Raw genomic sequence first — 19,050 nt, 5'->3', positions numbered from 1 at the left:
ACTCAGATCTTTGTGTTGCCAAACCGTGTGCCAAACCACTGCACTCCCCCAGAATGAACGCTTACGAATGCAGAGCATTGCAGCCGCGCATGTGACCTGAGATTCCTGCTCTCTGTTAACCTAATATTGTCTTTTTCTACGATCTCCTGTTGAGTTCATAGGTGTTCAGAATGGTTTGATCCCTATCCAGCTGAATTCCTGGGACCAGACGAAATCCAAGCCTCCTACTCCTCCGCCATCTTGCTCCTCCCCAATCCGTCTCTTTCTAGATAAGACTTGACTTAATGAAAGTGTCTTCATTGATTCTTTGCCCCGTAACATTGCTCGTCCTTTTGTGCCTTTTTAGTATTCAGCGTGACTTCCTCTCCCTCAGAAGAAACCTTTTTTACACAGGATAAAGCTGCATCCGGGGTAGAAAATTATTTGGAGTGTTGTTGCCCTCCGTGATTGTCTCCCTTTCAACTCAATTTCTTCTGAGTGGCTTGGTGATAATAGGGCTACTCTCCTCCCATCAGTGGAAATCTCTGCTGTTGCAGAGAACACGTGAGGATGCGGAGCTAGCCCACTTCCACTTTTTAGCAAAACCTAGGAGGCTCTTCCCAGCATGTAACATGGCAGCCTCGGCCTGGTTCACCTGGAAACCTGAGGGTTGGTTTTAAATGTACCTGTGGTCTTTACCTGCTCTTAAACTGTTATCTAATCCGCATGTGTCACTGCTGGTTTGAAGCATTGGCCACCGGCATCACAATGGCCCACATGGACTGCTACTCTGGCCACCTGACTTGTCTTCTGCAAGGCCCCCCACCCCCAGCAGAGCTTCCTGGAGCTGGAATCTTATGCTTCCCGCTGCTGGTGGGACAAAGTCATGATCCCTGCACGCAGTGTGCCTGCCCGAGGCTTTGGCCTCATGTCCCTCCTCAGTGTGCCTTCTGCCAGCCCCGCAGACTGGTTGTGTGCTCAGGCTGTGCAGGGGACACGTCCCCAGCCTCTTGGAACCTGACCACCCTACCCCCTTTCAGGTCTCAGCTCAGCTTTGGCTTCTGTAGTTCTTGGGCTTCCCTGAACTCCCAGATTTCCAGTGCTTTCTATAGCCAGGGTCCCAGTAACATGCAGGCCCATTGCCTGACCTTTACCCCGTGCCCAGGGATCAGCTCTTGGTGTTTCCCTTGTGAACCATCCGCTCAGACACAAGGATAGCTCCACCCCCTTGTCTGGAAGCTCCAGAGCTAATGAGGTGGGGATCAAGAAACCTTACCCTCTGGATTTGACCCGCAATTCTCCACGGTCTCTATGTCCTTAAAAGTCCTTTGATCGTAAACAGTTTTCTTACTGGAAGAGTTGGAAATTAACCTCATCACCCAGAAGTCAGCGACTCTTCAAAATCAGAGTGACTTTTTCTTCATTCATTTTATACGAGAAAATTTTACACTTTCGGTCAACTCGTAAGGAAAAGTTGGTTCATTTATGCTGCTTTTTGAGTTAGACCGAGGTACAAATAAAAAATAGCTCACATTTATTGAATACTTCATGTTTGCCAGGCACTAGGAAAGCATATTCTATGGACCATCTTACTCATTGCTGACAGCTTCTCTATGAGCTGTGGATGCTGAGATCATCCCACTTTATAGACAAGAAACGGAGGCTCAGAGAAGCTAAGTCATATGTGTCAGGTCACACAGCCAAAGGTGGTAGAGCTGGAATTTGAACTCAGAGCTGCCCACCTATGAGCACATGCCATTAGCCACCATACTGCATTGCCTTGTCCTTTCGACTATTCTGTATCACTTCAGGTGATGAGCTGTGTGGCATAAAACAATGTTTCCCCATTTCCCATCACCTACTAGCCTATAACCGGTTCACTCTCTAAGCCTATTTAGATGGTTTTATGTTTAAGATATAACTAAAAAGCATGCCACACAAAGTTGCATTAAATCTAGCGTAACAGTCATATAAAATCATATTAATTGTGCTTTACTTTTTTATAAATATATATCTCCCATTTTTATCTTAATATTTCCTTTTAAGATTTAATGGCAGTAACCGTAACCTTGAGGCATGTTTAGAAAAGCAACACTAGTCGTGGTGGTCCTCGGCTTGTATGCCTCTGGATCTTTTCCTTCCCCTGATCGGCAGTTTTGCAGGGGACCCCATCCCTGCAGGCTGCCTCTCCCTGGCTTCAGGGAAGGTTGGGCCAATCAAGAGGCCCTGGTGGGAGATGGGGGTGGGGCTTAAGGAAGACTACTCCTTTTCTGTCTCCTGATCTTCGTGGCTCTGGGCTGCGTTACTGCCCCCTATGGACCTTCCGCCACCTGTGTACCTGGTTCCCTCCATTAAATTTCCTACTTTGTAAATAAATTGGGCTTTCTGTTCTCCAGGTCCGACTTTACTGACAACTGCGGTATTCTCACATGTGATCACAATACTTACTTAGAGTTTACTTTGGAGGCATGGACGGTGGATGCTGCCATTGGGTTAAAATCCTCTGTTTTAAAACATCCAGAGCCTTTGTGTTCGGAGTTGCAGTGGTCGTAACAGAGCAAAACCCTGGCTGGGTGTCTGACATCCCTGATTCTAGTTCTAGCTGAGTCACTCAAGGAACTTAGAATCACTCAGTTTCATGGGAAATAAAGGGCTCCCCAGTTAGCTGGCTTAACTCCTTCCAAACCAAGACATTTCTAGGATGTGGTCTCAGTTTCCATGGGGACCAGTGAGTTGTGTCCTTCAGTGCAATGGCCCCTTGACTCTGGCCTGCGTGCTGTGCTTCTGATGTGTGCTGTTGGTCCTGAGGGCTCAGGTGACAGAATGTGGGTGAGCCAGGGCAGATCTCTCGCCGCTCTGGGAAGAACCTCAAATAGGCCTTTCTGATTCTGAGTCGGGCAGTTGGTCTTCATTTGGGCGCAACCCTGGCAGGACACAGAGTACAAGAGTAAAATTTACTGCTCAGCTGTCCTGACTGTGGGTTTAACAATGTTTCAAAGATGATGTTTCATATAGTCACCTTAAATATAAAACCAACCGGCAGAATATACAGATGGCACTCGTCTGATGTCATAGATTTTCTCTTTCTCCATTTTAAGCCACAATCTTCTTATATTCTCTAAACACCATTTAAAAAAAAAAAACCAAAAAACCTTATTCCGTATGTGTGTGTGTTTGTGTGTGTGTGTGTGTGTGTGTGTATATTTGGGGCCAGATGCTCTGGGTAATGTAAATAACTTTAATTTACTAAACTTTACCCCCTTCCCCCCACCCCAGCCCTTTCTTTTCAGAAGATACATTTAGACAATCACCATTCACCTCTAATTCAAAAGACCTGCTACCCAGTGAATCTGTGCTTCATGGAAGAATATCAACGCCAGGTATGGAAACATTATTTGACTTTGCTGCTACTGTTGGTTGCTTAAAATGACTTTTCTGAAATGTGCAAATGTTCAGATACTTTCAGCTTAGATGTGGACGTTTTTCATATGAAGCTAGGCTTTTAAAAAAGACGAGAAACTCAATTTAAACAGCCACAAAAGTTTATTAAAATGAAGTGTGGTCAGTAATAAAGTGCTTCATTTTTTGCTTTAGGAGCTTATTGTTCTTTACGTGCTGATGTTTCATTCATATACCAAATTTCCTTTTCTTTGAAATAGCAAAGTATAACTTGAATATAATTTGCTTTACACGTTGTTAGTGTTTCAGGCAGGCAGCCAGGAGGATATAGGAGGGCAGTGGCGAGAACTAATCGCCCGCAGGGAAGGTTGCGACCCTGGTGGGGTGTGGGTGGCCACAAAGACCACTTTGGTTTCCATGGAAGCAGCACAACTCGTTAAGATAATCTTGCCACCCAGATTCCGCCTCTCTTCTTAATAAGAGTATCTGCATATATCCATCTAATGCTCCTTTTTGCAATCTCAGCATCAGTACATAATTAATTTATTATCCACTCTTCCTTTTTCATTTCTCCTTTCCAGAGTAGAGGGCACGATGTGTTTGCTGTCCCCTTATCAACAGCATGGGCAACCCTCAGGGCTGTGTGTGTGTTCTCAGAGTTCTTAGGAGATGAGAACATTTGAGAACCACTGCACTGTATCCCATACTCCTCACCGGCGTCCCACCCCCACCCCAATACCAGTATAGCAGCCAGGAAGCTTCCTGCTGTTGTAATCTTAGTTCCAGCCATTGAGAGAATTTCAGAAGCTCTCCGTGGCCTCTCCGCCCATTCACTTGTCTAGGAGAGTGTGGGAGACCAGGGCTACGAGGGTTCAGGAGAAGCTTGTAGTAGGGCTCTTGGCCAGGAACCCCTGCAATAATAAAGTCCAAGTGTCCTCCACACACCCAAGGAGCCTGGTGTCACAGATGGCTGGGAGATCTGAGTATTTTGCAATTCGGAAAAAGCCAAGTAGCATTTTATGATATATTGGCTTGGGGGTATCACAGGTCACTGGAAGTGGTTTGTGACAAACAGTGGGCGGAAAGGCAGCTCTTTGTCACCCTTCAGTCTTGTGATGACAGATCCATTTCTTCTCATCCCCAAAGAGTCCGGATACCTACACGCTTTTTAGCTTTGCAGGACGTTTCTATTCAATCACCATAAATAACATGCTTACACAAAAACACATTACATAATATCTGGTTCTAGAGGTGGAAAGAAATTTTGCTTGGTCAATATCTTCATTCTCAAACAGGCACTATTTGAACTACTGTTTACTTCCCACAGTGTCATTTTGAATAGCCATCTCCCTGGTCCCAAAATTATCACCCTGCTCTTAAGTTGATGGATTGTGACTTTCTAATGTCAAAATAACTGCCTGGGAACTGCCTGTCAGAGTGCTGTGACCCATACAGCCAGCGTCGCATGGTGTATATACAAACCCTGCATTGCTGGCTTAATGTTTGGCTTGGCTATATCTTAAGAAGGGTTTATTGGTCAAGTTACAACCTGACCTCAAAGAGTGATATCAGTGTATGTTTAACTGCGTATAGAGGGGGTTTCTGTGGTTTGCCTGACAGATGCATTACAAATTAGATAAACTCACACTTAAAAAGTTAACTTTTATTTTGGGTGGGAAGTCAGCATAACTGGGATTTTTAAAATGTAAATCTACCATTCTGAGAGATAATCATTCTATACTCCAAAAGCCTTTAGGCAGAGGACAAGCAAAATGACTATATTTACATTTTGCTAAAATAGACAACTAAAAAGGGACTTTTTTTTTTTTTAAATAAACAAGGTGAGGGGCGCCTGAGTGGCTCAGTCGTTAGGCGTCTGCCTTTGGCTCAGGTCATGAGCTCAGGGTCTTGAGTTCGAGCCCCGCATTGGGTTCCCTGCTCGGCAGGAAGCCTGCTTCTCCCTCTCCCACTCCCCCTGCTTGTGTTCCTGCTCTCGCTGTGTCTCTTTCTGTTAAATAAATAAAATCTTTAAAAAAAAAAAAAGTGAAAATGCTTTAGAAATGGAATCAAAATTAGAAAAATTAAAAATGACAAGGACAACTTTGTAATCACAAAGTTCTCATAATCTGAACACATGTTTTGTAAGGAAAGCCTCAATAATTTGGATGAATTGTGGAGAAGACCAATCTGAATTAACAAAAGACTGCAATACGGAGACTTTACAAGAAAACATCTCTTTCAAGTCTGGATAGCAATAGATGGCCCTTGTATTCCTACTGCGGCTCCCCAGTCCCTTACCCACAACTCTGAAATCCGAAAAGCTCTTCCAACCACAATTTTTTAAATAAGTTACTTGGTGGCAAAACTTAATGGGAGGCTATTTATAGCCCATATGTACCGCCAAGTGAAATTCATCCATTTCGTTACAGAAATATCAACATGTTTGATTATGAAGGCCCACTAGAGTGTTATGTAAAATATGTCTTAGGCACCATATTAGCATTCTGAAATAAGAAAAAGTATGAATCCCCAAACACATCCCAGAGCCCAGGGGTCTCAGATAGAGACTGTGGACCTACAGGTATTCCAGTACTCTGCTAAATGCTGTGCTGGAAGCAAAGAAATTAAAGCTACAGTTGAGGATCTTAAGGTTCAAAGGCATAAGAGTCAAGGAATCTTACAGAAAAATTTCAGAAGACTTGGTGGGCAGCAGATTGCTAAATCATTGGAGATGTGGCAAGCAAGAAGAGTCCAATGGGGATGTTCTCATGCTGAGGCGGCGTTATTAATAAGGGCCTGGGTTAAAGAGAAAAGGAAGAGGTGGGTAGGAGAGGCAGACAAAGGGCTAGTTCACTGGTTTGGGAGACTGGTGAGCTTTGCGAGAAGCAGGTTGAATTAGGGAGGAATAGTGTTTGTGCAGAAACGGGGAAGCCAGGGAGGAGACAGGTAGTGACTAGGCAGAAAATAATGTGTGGTTAATGTGTAAATAAAAGCCTCAGAGTCCTTAGAAATCTTCTCTTCAGTAGTTTGAACATTACCATTAAAATATTTCTGTTCTTTATTCACTTAGCAAACTTCTTCTTTCGAGAGATAATGCAAAGATAAATATCAGCCCAAAGAATTGTCTCAGATTCCCAACTAGGAGAGACCCTAATTAATGAGGTTTAACAAGCCTGGTTCCAATCTAAGAAGTCCCTTGCAAATGCTGAAGACCCATAGCATTAATTGAGCAGTATATATTGGCATGTGTTTATATACCTTCTCTCAATGGGATGAAACACTCTTCTAAACACCTGTGGAGTCGGACCGTGGGGCAGAGAGGTGCACCATAGGAGGGCACCCAAACAGCTCCAGACCAAAGGGATCCAACCCACACATTGTGAATGTGTCTCAGGCCTGTGGAGAAGGAAGCAAGCAATATGGGGGATAGCAAAGTGGGGAGAGGTGGGTAGGGACTGTGGACTGTGAAGAAATCGAGAATAGCACAGTTAACTAGGCATTTGCCTTCGGCAGATGGTATCTGAGGCACACAGCTGCCACCATCCCAGAGAAACAGAATAAACACAGAGCTTCACGGTGTCCTGGCCTTCGTTGCTGCCACTATTTCTAGACTGACTTTCCTGAGAACCAAAGAATGTTCACGTGCCAAGACCTAACATTTTTACTTGCTCTGACTGTCTTAGACAGAGGTAACACCAGGAATTCTTAATAAAATGATGAGTTCAAGCCTGCTGTCCCCTTCTGCTGGAGGGATGGGGGGACCAAATATCCTGGAAGCCATGAATAGATGATGGAGTGTACCCTGGGTGGTGGTGGTGCTGATGGTGATTTCCCCAAAGAAATAAAAGTGCTTTCCCATTGTGGGGGAGATAGAAATTACCGGCCATGTAGAATCTAAGCTACTTTGTCTAATTTGTAGTGGTCTCACTTTGTAGAAGATTTACATTCATAGAGGAAAAGTGTGGGGTCAGGTGTTTCTCAGGGCACCGCGGGCTCCTCTGTATGCAGAGTGGATGTGGGACCGTCCCACGTGCAGCCACTCCCTATTGGCCCGGCATCCTTCTGGAAGCAGAGACTCTCGAGGGGAGAAACTTCAGAGAATGTGGAGCTTCCATCCTGTTTGATGATGATTTTGAAGGCACAGTATGTTTTCTCTGTGTTAAGCCAGAAAACAAAAACACAACCAGAGCGGGTACGAAGGGAAATGTGGGTCTCTGTGGAATTCTCTCTCACAGTTTGGAGGTACCCATGCTTCTTTTTTTTTTTTTTTTTTTTAAAGATTTTATTTATTTATTTGAGAGAGAGAGAGAGCATGAGAGGGGGAAGGGTCAGAGGGAGAAGCAGACTCCCCGCTGAGCAGGGAGCCCGATGCGGGACTCGATCCAGGGACTCCAGGATCATGACCTGAGCCGAAGGCAGTCGCTCAACCAACTGAGCCACCCAGGCGCCCCGGTACACATGCTTCTGTTTGATATTTCAGAGGGAGCTCAGAGCTAGACAATGCAAAACGTACCAACAATTACATTTGTCCACCCCCACCCTCATTATTTGCCAGAGCCCCTGAAAAAGGTCGTCCTTGTGGTTTAGAACACGGACACAAGACGTAAAGAACTTGGGGGAAGTCAAGTCCCTTCCAGAACATGCTCTGCCCATCAGGATCTGCTGTTAAGTTAAAAAGACTGGTTCGGAGCCGCCGGCCTTGTCACCAGGCCAATTCTTGATTTATTTTCCTCCCTCTGTTCTGCCCATCAATCTAATACAAGGGGTATCATCTCATATACTTGGCTGAGATCTAGATGAAGCATGCCTTGCATTGACTGCACCCCTCGACAACCCCCCCGCCCCACCCCACAGCTGACTGTCAGCCAGCCCAACTCCTGGCCAGTTAGGGATGACCTCTTGGCTGAGATCTAGATGAAGCATGCCTTGCATTGACTGCACCCCTCGACAACCCCCCCGCCCCGCCCCACAGCTGACTGTCAGCCAGCCCAACTCCTGGCCAGTTAGGGATGACCTCTTGGCTGAGATCTAGATGAAGCATGCCTTGCATTGACTGCACCCCTCGACAACCCCCCCGCCCCGCCCCACAGCTGACTGTCAGCCAGCCCAACTCCTGGCCAGTTAGGGATGACCTCTTGGCTGAGATCTAGATGAAGCATGCCTTGCATTGACTGCACCCCTCGACAACCCCCCCGCCCCACCCCACAGCTGACTGTCAGCCAGCCCAACTCCTGGCCAGTTAGGGATGACCTCTTGGCTGAGATCTAGATGAAGCATGCCTTGCATTGACTGCACCCCTCGACAACCCCCCCGCCCCGCCCCACAGCTGACTGTCAGCCAGCCCAACTCCTGGCCAGTTAGGGATGACCTCTTGGCTGAGATCTAGATGAAGCATGCCTTGCATTGACTGCACCCCTCGACAACCCCCCCGCCCCACCCCACAGCTGACTGTCAGCCAGCCCAACTCCTGGCCAGTTAGGGATGACCTCTTGGCTGAGATCTAGATGAAGCATGCCTTGCATTGACTGCACCCCTCGACAACCCCCCCGCCCCACCCCACAGCTGACTGTCAGCCAGCCCAACTCCTGGCCAGTTAGGGATGACCTCTTGGCTGAGATCTAGATGAAGCATGCCTTGCATTGACTGCACCCCTCGACACCCCCCCCCCCCGCCCCACAGCTGACTGTCAGCCAGCCCAACTCCTGGCCAGTTAGGGATGACCTCTTGGCTGAGATCTAGATGAAGCATGCCTTGCATTGACTGCACCCCTCGACACCCCCCTTCCCCCCCCGCCCCACAGCTGACTGTCAGCCAGCCCAACTCCTGGCCAGTTAGGGATGACCTCTTTCAGACTGCTGGCTTAGAAGATGTGCAGGTCACCTTCCTTTATGTTAACCCTTACCAGCTCAGAGAGAGAGAGACAGACAGACAGACAGACGGAGCTGTCCTGGATTATAGCAAAGTGTTTTCTTTAATCTTTCTTCAAACACAGCAGATTCGTTTTAAATTCAGACTAAGTCACGGATAAAGAGTAGAACATTGAGCGTTGTTGGTGTGTATCGTTTTGTAGCTTAAGGTCCTTTTTTGATTCCACAAATTCCTTGTGCACGGGAAAGGAAGCTAATATGGGTCCACTTACATGCAGCTTTTTTTTTTTCCCCGATAAACACAGTACAGTACTGTAAATGTATTTTCTCTTCCTTATGATTTTCTTTTCTCTAGCTGACTTTATTGTAAGAATATAGTATACAGGGACGCCTGGGTGGCTCAGTCGGTTAAGCAGCTGTCTTCAGCTCAGGTCATGATCCCGGGGTCCTGGGATAGAGTCCTGCATTGGACTCCCTGCTTGGCGGGGAGCCTGCTTCTCCTTCTCCCTCTGCCTGCCACTCCCCTGCTTGTGCTCTCTCTCTCTGTCAAATAAATAAATAAAATCTTAAAAAAAAAAAAAAAGAATATAGTATACAGTACATACAACATCTAAAACGTGTTAATTCACTCTTTATATTATTGGTAGGGCTACTGGTCAACAGTATGATATTAGTTCAGTTTTGGGGGAGTCAGAAGTTATATGCAGATTTTCGACTGCATGGGGTTGGCACCCCTAACACCCCCATTTTATTCAAGGGTCAAATGTAGTTATTAGGGCACAGGACCTACGTCATCCCATTTAATCCTGAAGAAAACTCATTGAGACACAGGAATTATGCTTCCTTTACAAATGAGTGACTGGAGGTTCAGAGAGATTTAATAACTTTTTTCCCCCTGTTTTATTGAGATATGATTGACATATAAGATTCTGTTAAAGGTATACAGCATAATGATTGGATACATATATTGTAAAATGATTACCACAGTAAGTTTAGGTAATACCCATCATCATACATAGTTACAAATCTTTTTTCTCATGAGGAGAACTTTTTAAGCTCTACTCTCATAGCAGCTTAAAGATTAGCAATACAATAACGTTAACTATAGTCACCATGCCATACGTTACATCGCCATGACTTATTTGTCTTGTCAGTGGAAGTTTGTACCTTTTGCAGAGAGATGTAATAGCTTGTACAAAGTCCTGCCGTTGGTGAGAGGCAGGTAGCACTGGAATTCAAACCCAGAACTGCACAATACATTGTCTTTCTGCCCCGTCATCACTGCCTGCTAAGTCAGGTGGGGTGTCACTGGCAGTGAGCCAAGGGCATGCATCTCTGCAGTGTTTGCTCCCACGGACCCACACTTAGCATTTGAAGTCTCACTGATGGATTGCCCTCTTTCAGCCAGGAATAAAAAGGTGGCCCTCTTTGTAAGATATTGCAAAGAAGTTACTAGATAAGAATATACTGTTTATTCATGTAATTCTAATTTTGTCCTCTTCCGTTTCCCTTTTTTCTTTCTTCCTTTAATATACTTAGATATCGAGTAGTCATCATCCCTTAAAATGTTTCTTTCAGTTAAGAAAATTGAAGAAAGTGTTCATGTTTATTTTCAGTAATTTTTAATAGATCATCTAAGCCATAGATGTAGTTTCAGGAAACTCTAAAAACCTCCTGATGAAATAAAACGCGGAATACTGAAGGTAGTGGGGATCTGGTCAGCAGTACAGAAGAAAAAGTTCTAGACTGGGAATCAGGAGAACCCAGGTGTAATTCTAGCGCAGTTTCCAGTAGAAAGAGAATAGAAGGCCTCCAAGACTTCTTCCGTATCCCCTCTTTGTCAAAAACTCTGCCATCTGGAACGTCAGCCCCGGTGCCTTTATTTTCTTTGCAGGGCCCAAACTAGAATGCTGGAACCGGGGAAAAAGAGAGTCTCTACCCCCTGAAATTCCGCCACCCCCCTAATAGTTGGGGGAGGGACAGTCACCATAAGTAATTCAGTACTGGGGGTGGTAGCGGCTGGGAAGAGGTGCAAGAAGGGTTTCTAGGAAGCTAGGATGTTCTGTTTCTCTATCTGGCTGCTGATTGCATGCATATGTAATTTTGTGAAAATTCACCAGGCCATGTACCATGACAGTATTTCTGCATTTGTTAGGGCTAATTGGCTTATTCACAACACATTGGCTTGGGTGGGTCTAGATGCCAAGCGGTCACCTCCCAGCCATGAATCTGAGTGCACGTTCACTTCAGAGACTACGACAGTGATGATGAGGACAGCAGTCTTTCAATTATCAACCTTTTAGTCTGTAGGAACATTTCCATTTGTAGCACGAACTTATTGCCCTGAACTAAATGACAGGTAGGCTGATAGATCTGATTCCTGTTGAGTTTCAAATTGGAAAGCTATTCTGTACCGCTTATAGCATTTCTTTGGTGTCCATGCTGTAGATGAGCTGTAGTCTGTCCAGCTGTTTACCAGAGGGGGGAAGTTTTCATTGTGCTGGGTCTTCCTGATCCAGATAATGTTATTTGAGGCTAAAAAAAAATGTGCTCACAACTGGCCCCATCTGCCCCTCGCCTGCCTACTTTGGTCTTAGAGCATAGGCAAGTTCCAAAAGAGAGCTATTGACTCCTTTCAAAACTCCTTGTAGACAAAGTGCTTGCATCAGGCACGGTCAACTTGGTGTCCAAGTTAGCCCTTCTCAAAACTGTCACTAATGGGGTCTCTGCAGACCAAGATTTATGGGCTTCACACACTGAAGTGCACACTTTTTTTAAGGGTGGTGAGCTTTGCCAAGGAGAAACTTGTATCCAGTTTGGATGCCTCACTTGAGCTCTCTATGAAGAGCCACGAAACAGGGCGGCAGGGGGGCAACTGTGGTTGTTTGGCTAAGCCTCTTGATCTCTGCCCAGATGGCACAGGGGTTGAATCGCTTGGTACTGAAGATAATCATCAACACTTTCATGTTTGTTCTTTGTGGGGAATGTAACATCCAAAAGCCTGGGGGGTTGTGTCCACTTTGGCCCTGGCCCAGTATCTTCCTGTGAGCACAGCAAATGTGTACGTGCTCACATAAAATTTTCTGCACACCATTTACAAGGCCTTAGCAGTGCCTGTGATCGTGATTTTACTTTTGCAAAGACTATTGAGGTGCCTCAAGAATGAATAAAAGGTCAAATTCTCAAGTACGGGTAATGGATGATGAAGAGTATTTGTTTGAAAATTGGAATCTGGTAACCTCTGGCTTCAGTTTGGGACTGGCTAATTCAATCTACAAGGCCTTTTCTGTATATACAATATGTTCTTCCATTCCTTTACTATCAAAAATTCATACTCTCATTTCATGCAATTTCTTCTTTGTGTTTATTCCCTTTCAGGGCAGCCACTGCCCTCCGGTAACCAGGGTAGAAAAAAAGAAAAGTCATTGCAAACTAGACCATCTATTTTCATTTAAACAAACACATTCTGGATTCCCATCTGTAGGCCAAATGAGTGCTTCTCCCATGGTAAGAAAGATACCCCCACGTCACACCACAGCCCTTTCTTGATGTCATTGTAGGAAGGATGGTCAGGGGCTTCATTTTTTTGGCAGCTCTCCCTCATGCAGCATCTTTCCTTTTCAGCGTACTTATCATTTCTGTCCTCAGTGTATCATCCAGAAAAGTTAACTAGAAGCATGAAAGTATGGGCAGTCTTTGAATTTGCTTAATGATATTTAGTTCTCCGTACCATCTGCTGGAGTTCTATTGAGATATCCCATGCAGAAGTCCCTCAAGCTCTTTCAATTCAACAGGTCCCAAACTAAGCATAATATTTCCCCCACCGTCCCCTGTCCCTTCCAAAACTAATTAATTAGTTGATTGATTAATTGATCAAAGCCCTCCTCTCTCTTCTCCTGTTTTCTATCCTACTGGATAGCATCATCATCATCACCCACCATGACATAAACCTTATGTTTTAAGGCACAGGACCTACGTCATCCCATTTCCCCCATGACATAAACCTTAAGGTTGGACACGATTTGTTTGGGTTTCCTTAGGAGCAGATGCTAAGACAAAGATTTGAGTGCGTGTAGTTTTTTAGGAAGTGACACAGGAAACACCAGGAGAGGAACGGGGAAGTGAGCCAAGGAAAAGAAGGCAGCCAGTAAAGGGAGTGTCATCCAACAGGTCACTTGCTGCGAACAGTTGGAGGCTAATTTCACTGGGGAGCTCTGGGAAGCAGTGGAGGGTGCACACCTCAGATTTTCCTACCCAAGAGGTCGGAGAGCTGGGACGTTTATGCAGTCAGTCATCGATCAGTCAAACCTACTCTCAAGAATCAATTCCCCAATACTCTGGTTTCCTGCACAGGTGGGCAAAGCAGGCTTCAGTGGCCAGAGAGAGCCCTTGGAAACCCTCTGCAGGTGCTGGTAGTGGGAAGGTGACGTTGAAGTAGTAAAGGCCAGGTGACCACTGAAGATCAGTGAGGATGACGCATTCCCTCTTCCTCCCCCTCCACTTCTGCTCAGTTACCTTTCCTCCTGAGCTGATTCTCCCCCCACTCTCCCCCCAGCTCTCTCCTAAATGCATTCTTTTCTTTTGGTCCTAACTGCCAATAACTTCATTCAAGTCTCCATCATTGGTCCCCTGGATTACAACAGCCTCTGGCAGGTCTCCCCATGTCCAAGGTCACCCCCACCAGGCCCTTCTCTCCATCCTGCAGTCATAACCTTTCTAGAAGGTGGATCTCATCATGTCCCCCTTGGCCCTGCTGGCTTCCCATTGCCTTCTGAATAAAGTCTAAACTTTGCACATGCACTCTCTTATACACTACCTGTTGGTTTGGGGTGGTTGGTTTTTGTTTTTGTTTTTGTTTTTGTTTTTTTGATAGTCTGTGTTTTCTTTGGAAATCGTTCCCTGCCACTCCCAAACTGAATTAGCCACCACTTTCTTTGAGGCCCTTGGATATTCAGAATTCCTGTTTACTCATCACTTTCTTAATTAACTGGAAGCTCTTTGGTGGGCATAAATAGTCTTGTTGATCATTCTATCTCCCAGAAGCTAGCACCTAATATAGTTGCCCATCAAATCTTGGGACAAAAGCATATTGTTGAAAACCATGTTGTTTGTAAGAACTAGTGTTAAACGTTCTAATGAGGGATCTGGTAAGGCTTTGATTATAACACAGATCTGTTTTTGACTACAGATAAAAATGGATCCCTTTATAATGTAAGATGTGCAGTAAAGCCCTTTCCAAATATAGTTGGTCTCTCTATCTAATGTGAGTAGCACACTACCATGATGTAACTCTCTTTTTTAGAATTAAATGGCTTAGCTTGACAAGAGAAAGATTGCCGGGCTGTTGTGTTCATTTTTTTTTCACCTTAGATATAGATCTAACTGCCAACCACCAAAGAAACTCTAGGGCAGCATTTCCGAAGTCAGAGAGTAGAAAATGGAAGTACAAGAAAAGTTTAGACAGTTTGATGTGAAAGGCCAGTAGTTGAATTATTGTTATTATTACACTGATTTTCATGTGTAATAATAAACTTCCCAGGCGTGAAATCCCCTAGGTCATTAATCTCATATTAAAAAGCTTGGAATTATTTCATAAAGAATTTGTTCCCATCCGTGAGCCAACTACTTTATCAAACGAGCTTCTCTTTTAATGTAAATTATTTTATTAAAGGACAGTGTTATATTTTGATCCAAATAGGGCAAACGTTCACATAGGAGACTCATAAATACAAAAGAGGGGGTGCCTGGGTGGCTCAGTCAGTTAGGTGACTGCCTTCTGCTCAGGTCATGATCCCAGAGTCCCAGGATTGAGCCCTGAGTGGGGCTCTCCACTTAGCGGGGAGTCAACTTCTCCCTCTCCCTCTGCTCCCCCCCCCACCGCCCCCAGTCATGCTCACTCTGTCTCTCAAATAAATAAATAAAATCTTGAAAAAAAATACTAAAGAGAAACTTTGTGTGAGACAGATTTGAATTCAGGCCTGAATCTTTCTGGAAATAAAACATCTTTTTTTTTTCCTTTCAAATCATTAAAAAATTATATATGGCTTTTTCCTCTTGCTTGGGAAACATGTTCCACAAATCTTCTGACATTTCCTCAGTCGCTTCTTACGCGTGAAAGAGAGAAGCCGTTTTCTACAGCTCTCAGGCTACACAGCTCCCTCGTCTTACACCTCTCTCCTCACCTCTACAAGAGACAACGGAGTTGGCCCTGTTAGAGCTGGAAATGAACTCACATGCATAGCCATTCTTGCCCTCAGCTCCCTGTGCTCTCAACACTTCTGCATTCTATCTCATCTCAATCTTTTCCTTCCCTTTTTTCTATTATGAGCCATTGTGGGGCTTACATGTGGCAAGACTTCCATTAAATACTCTATTAAACACATAAATAAGAAATGAGTTCTCTAAGTTACAGAGAAATACGATGCTCCGTGTTATTTTGTGAGCTTTGAACCTGATGTTCTAGGAATTTAATCTACAAATAGACTTGAACAAGTAATACTAAAGTATATGGACAAGGACATAAGGTATATGGACAGAGATGCACTTTGCTTCATGGAGATTTGAAACAAATTATATGTCCATAGGTAGGGAGTGGATGAAATGAGCCATGGGACGTTGCATGGAAAACTCCACAGCCAATAAAAAGGATGAAGGAAATCTGTAGGAATTTATTTAAAAAGATGTCGAAGAGATAATGTTAGATTTACAAAACAAACACCAAAAAAACTGGCTACAGACAGCATGTGTAACATGATCCCATTTGTGTTAAAAAAAAAAAAAGGTGATGCATTTATGTGCACATAATATGCTTGCATGTGCATAGATAATTTCTCAACAGATAAACTGTTAACAGTGATTACCACCAAGGAGTGAAAAGGACTGGGATTGGGAGGAGAGGGATAGTAAGGAAGAGGTATTCTTTTATTTTTAAGTTTATATCCTTTGTTCTATTTTTTAAACTATTAATTTGCATTACTTTTATAACTTCTCAAAATTAAAAAAAGTAAACTGTATGTTCAAATCAACTTTTCTTTTTTAGAATCTGTCATTTACACATATGATGACTTGGAGCCTTAATGAGTAATCTGTAAATTAAGTGAACTACTAAAAATGTAGACAAAGCAGTGATTGTTAGCCATCTTCCTTCAGTGAGCAACCCCAGCTGGAAGCCAGTTCAGTGACTGTTTTGTACAGTTCATGAGAATATAAAGCAGGTTACAAATCCCCTTGAATGGTATGATCCCATTGTTTATAAAATGTGTGCATACAGGAAAAAAATCACGAAGAATGGATATAGAAATATTAACTGCTGTCTCCGTTTACTTAGGATTTCAAGTGATTTTTACTTGTATTTTATGGACTTCCATTTCACAATAAGCATATATTATTTTTGTAATCAGAAAGCATCAATAAGCTCCCTTCATTTTGAACAAAGGAGATATTATCTTGTCCATTCTTTTGCTGAATGCTTGACACCAGATCTTTCTGGAAGTTTCTGTCATGAGGATAAGATCAACTTCCACAGAACCACATTTAAATGTGACCCCAGAAAAAAATGGTAGACTTACCAAAAGCAACAAATGTGAATGGAAATATTTTCAGCTAGAAGAGATGAAAATGTCAGGGAAAAAAACCTAGTAAGCGGTGTTTGGAAAGTAGAACCCATCTTAAGATATCAAAGTACCTCAGACTAAGGCATACTGTTTTCATGCCTTGTGTTTGTTGGCACCTACTACCTTCATGATTTCCCCATCCTCTGTTACACGCACCCTCGGGTACTTTTTCCCATCCAGGCTTCCCAGTCAAAATGACTCATCCATCTGCAGAATCTAGTTCCTGCCTTAAGTATCCAGGAATGAGTCACTCAATCAGTTGCTTCTCTTTTAACTTGAATGGAATTAGGCTCAGGGACGTTCGATTGAAAGATTCATGAATGGGTGGGTCCCGGGAAAGGCAGGGGTGAGGTTATCTGGGAAATCAGCCGTATTATAGGAATGAGAGAAAGGCTGGGGAAACAGAATAATTAGGGAGTCAGATAGCTCAAAGAAGAACAATTTACAAAAAAAAAGATTAGGTCCAAACTCCGGCTGTCAGTCTTTGCTAGAGTATGGCAGCAAGAATTAATTGGCTATATGGATTTTAGGTAACTATTTTGTCTTTCAGGCAAAATGACTCATACCAATTATTTTCTTGCTCACTAATTTTGTATGTACTGTGTAGGTACTTGCCAAAAGAAAAGCAGGGGAAAATTTTACTCAGAAAAAAAAAAAAAAATGTGTACTCTTGCAAATGCTTTTAACATGTAGGCATGCTTTCGGTATGTGAAAGTTATTTTTGACACTATTTTTGGCCAAATTGGTTTTCATTTTTATGAAAAATGTTAATTTTTAAAGCACTCCGGTCTATCTCCCAACTGTTACTTTTATCACTCGAAAATGTGGTATTTTAAAAATACCATCACTGGTGTCATACTAAGACTTGCCTTGAATTACATGCCTTTCATAGTAATTAATGTTTTTTTAAAAAGGCATTTGGACATGAAAAAGGAATAAAAATGAAAGTTCACCAAAATGTTCATAGCAGTTGTCTTTGAGTGGTGATGAATCTGTGGTTGTGTTTCTTTTTTTTTTTTTCCCACTTGTCTCTGTTCTTCTAGTTTTCTATCATGACCATGGAACACTTTTATAAAGAAAGAAAACTAATTTATTAGAGGGAGTAAGGTGTTAAGGAGCAAAGATAAGGTTCACCATGATTTAAGTTACACCATAATAATTATTACGGTCACACGCAAGATGGGTCTTTTGTCGAGGGCTCCTAAACGTCTTGTCTTACCATGAACGAATGTTGGCAGAGACATTTCTAAAATTTTCTGTTAAATCCTGCAAGTTACTAACAAAGAGCTGTGAAACCCTCATGTGAAATACAAATATGACCACACTCATTTAAATATATATTTCAGGGGCGCCTGGGTGGCTCAGTTGGTTAAGCGACTGCCTTCGGCTCAGGTCATGATCCTGGAGTCCCTGGATCGAGTCCCGCATCAGGCTCCCTGCTCGGCAGGGAGCCTGCTTCTCCCTCTGACCCTCCGCCTTCTCATGTGCTCTCTCTCTCTCTCTCATTCTCTCTGTCTCAAATAAATAAAATCTTTTAAAAAAAAGAAAAATAAATAAATATATATTTCAGTTTGGGTCCTTACTCAGCTCACTTGAGGAACGGTTGAAGCTTCAGGATGGTTACTGATTTTGAACTTTATAAGGGAGATTAAATTTATCTTAGGGCACCCGCTGCTAGAGAAGGACTGAACACCATCTTATTTAACTTGGTCGTGGAAATAGTGTTTCAGTGAACACTCCACTGTACCATTGCATCGCACAGCTGGTCTCATAAACGACCTTCATTTAGGAATAATTAATAAAATGATAGCTGCTCTGGAGGATATTTTCCATAGTTCTATCAAAAAAAAAATAATGAGTATTCACATTTCTGCTGCATCTTTTTAGTTTCCTAATAGAAGAGGTCAATTGCAAGGATGCTCTCTGTGGCTACAGACAGGTTCACTGACTCCCCCTTCGATTGTCTGCATTTTACTCCATCAGGGTTGGGGGACACTGAGATATTATGAGATGAGGATTAAGTATAAAAGGATCTGAGTTAGGGGCACCCGGGGGCTCAGTCAGTTAAGCGTCTGACTCTTGATCTCAGCTCAGGTCGTGAGTTCAATCCCCTGCATGAAGCCTACTTAAAAGATAATAATAATAATAAAAATAAATAAAAATAAAAGGATCTGAGTATCATTAAATATCTG

At 43.4% G+C, this 19,050-nt stretch overlaps 1 protein-coding gene across 11 annotated transcripts in view; it reads left to right on the top strand.

Moving 5' to 3' along the window:
- Positions 1-19,050, top strand: part of ZNF827 (zinc finger protein 827) — a 169,996-nt gene that overhangs the window by 105,822 nt on the left and 45,124 nt on the right. For all 11 annotated transcript variants that reach the window (XR_010409581.1, XM_064585129.1, XM_064585125.1 and 8 more), the window contains exon 8: positions 3,256-3,359. Coding sequence is in view for 10 of the 11 variants with exons in the window: in XM_064585129.1 (XP_064441199.1) it covers positions 3,256-3,359 (104 nt within the window). In the remaining variant the exon portion in view is untranslated. The remainder of the gene's footprint in view (positions 1-3,255; positions 3,360-19,050) is intronic.

This window comes from Mirounga angustirostris, unplaced genomic scaffold (genome assembly GCF_029215605.1).
Source record: "Mirounga angustirostris isolate CCGP_5_RB_7025 unplaced genomic scaffold, mMirAng1.0.hap1 SCAF_2, whole genome shotgun sequence".
Lineage (NCBI taxonomy): Eukaryota > Metazoa > Chordata > Mammalia > Carnivora > Phocidae > Mirounga > Mirounga angustirostris.
The sequence above is the reverse complement of the archived record's forward strand: the minus strand, read 5'-3'. Positions and strand labels throughout refer to the sequence as shown.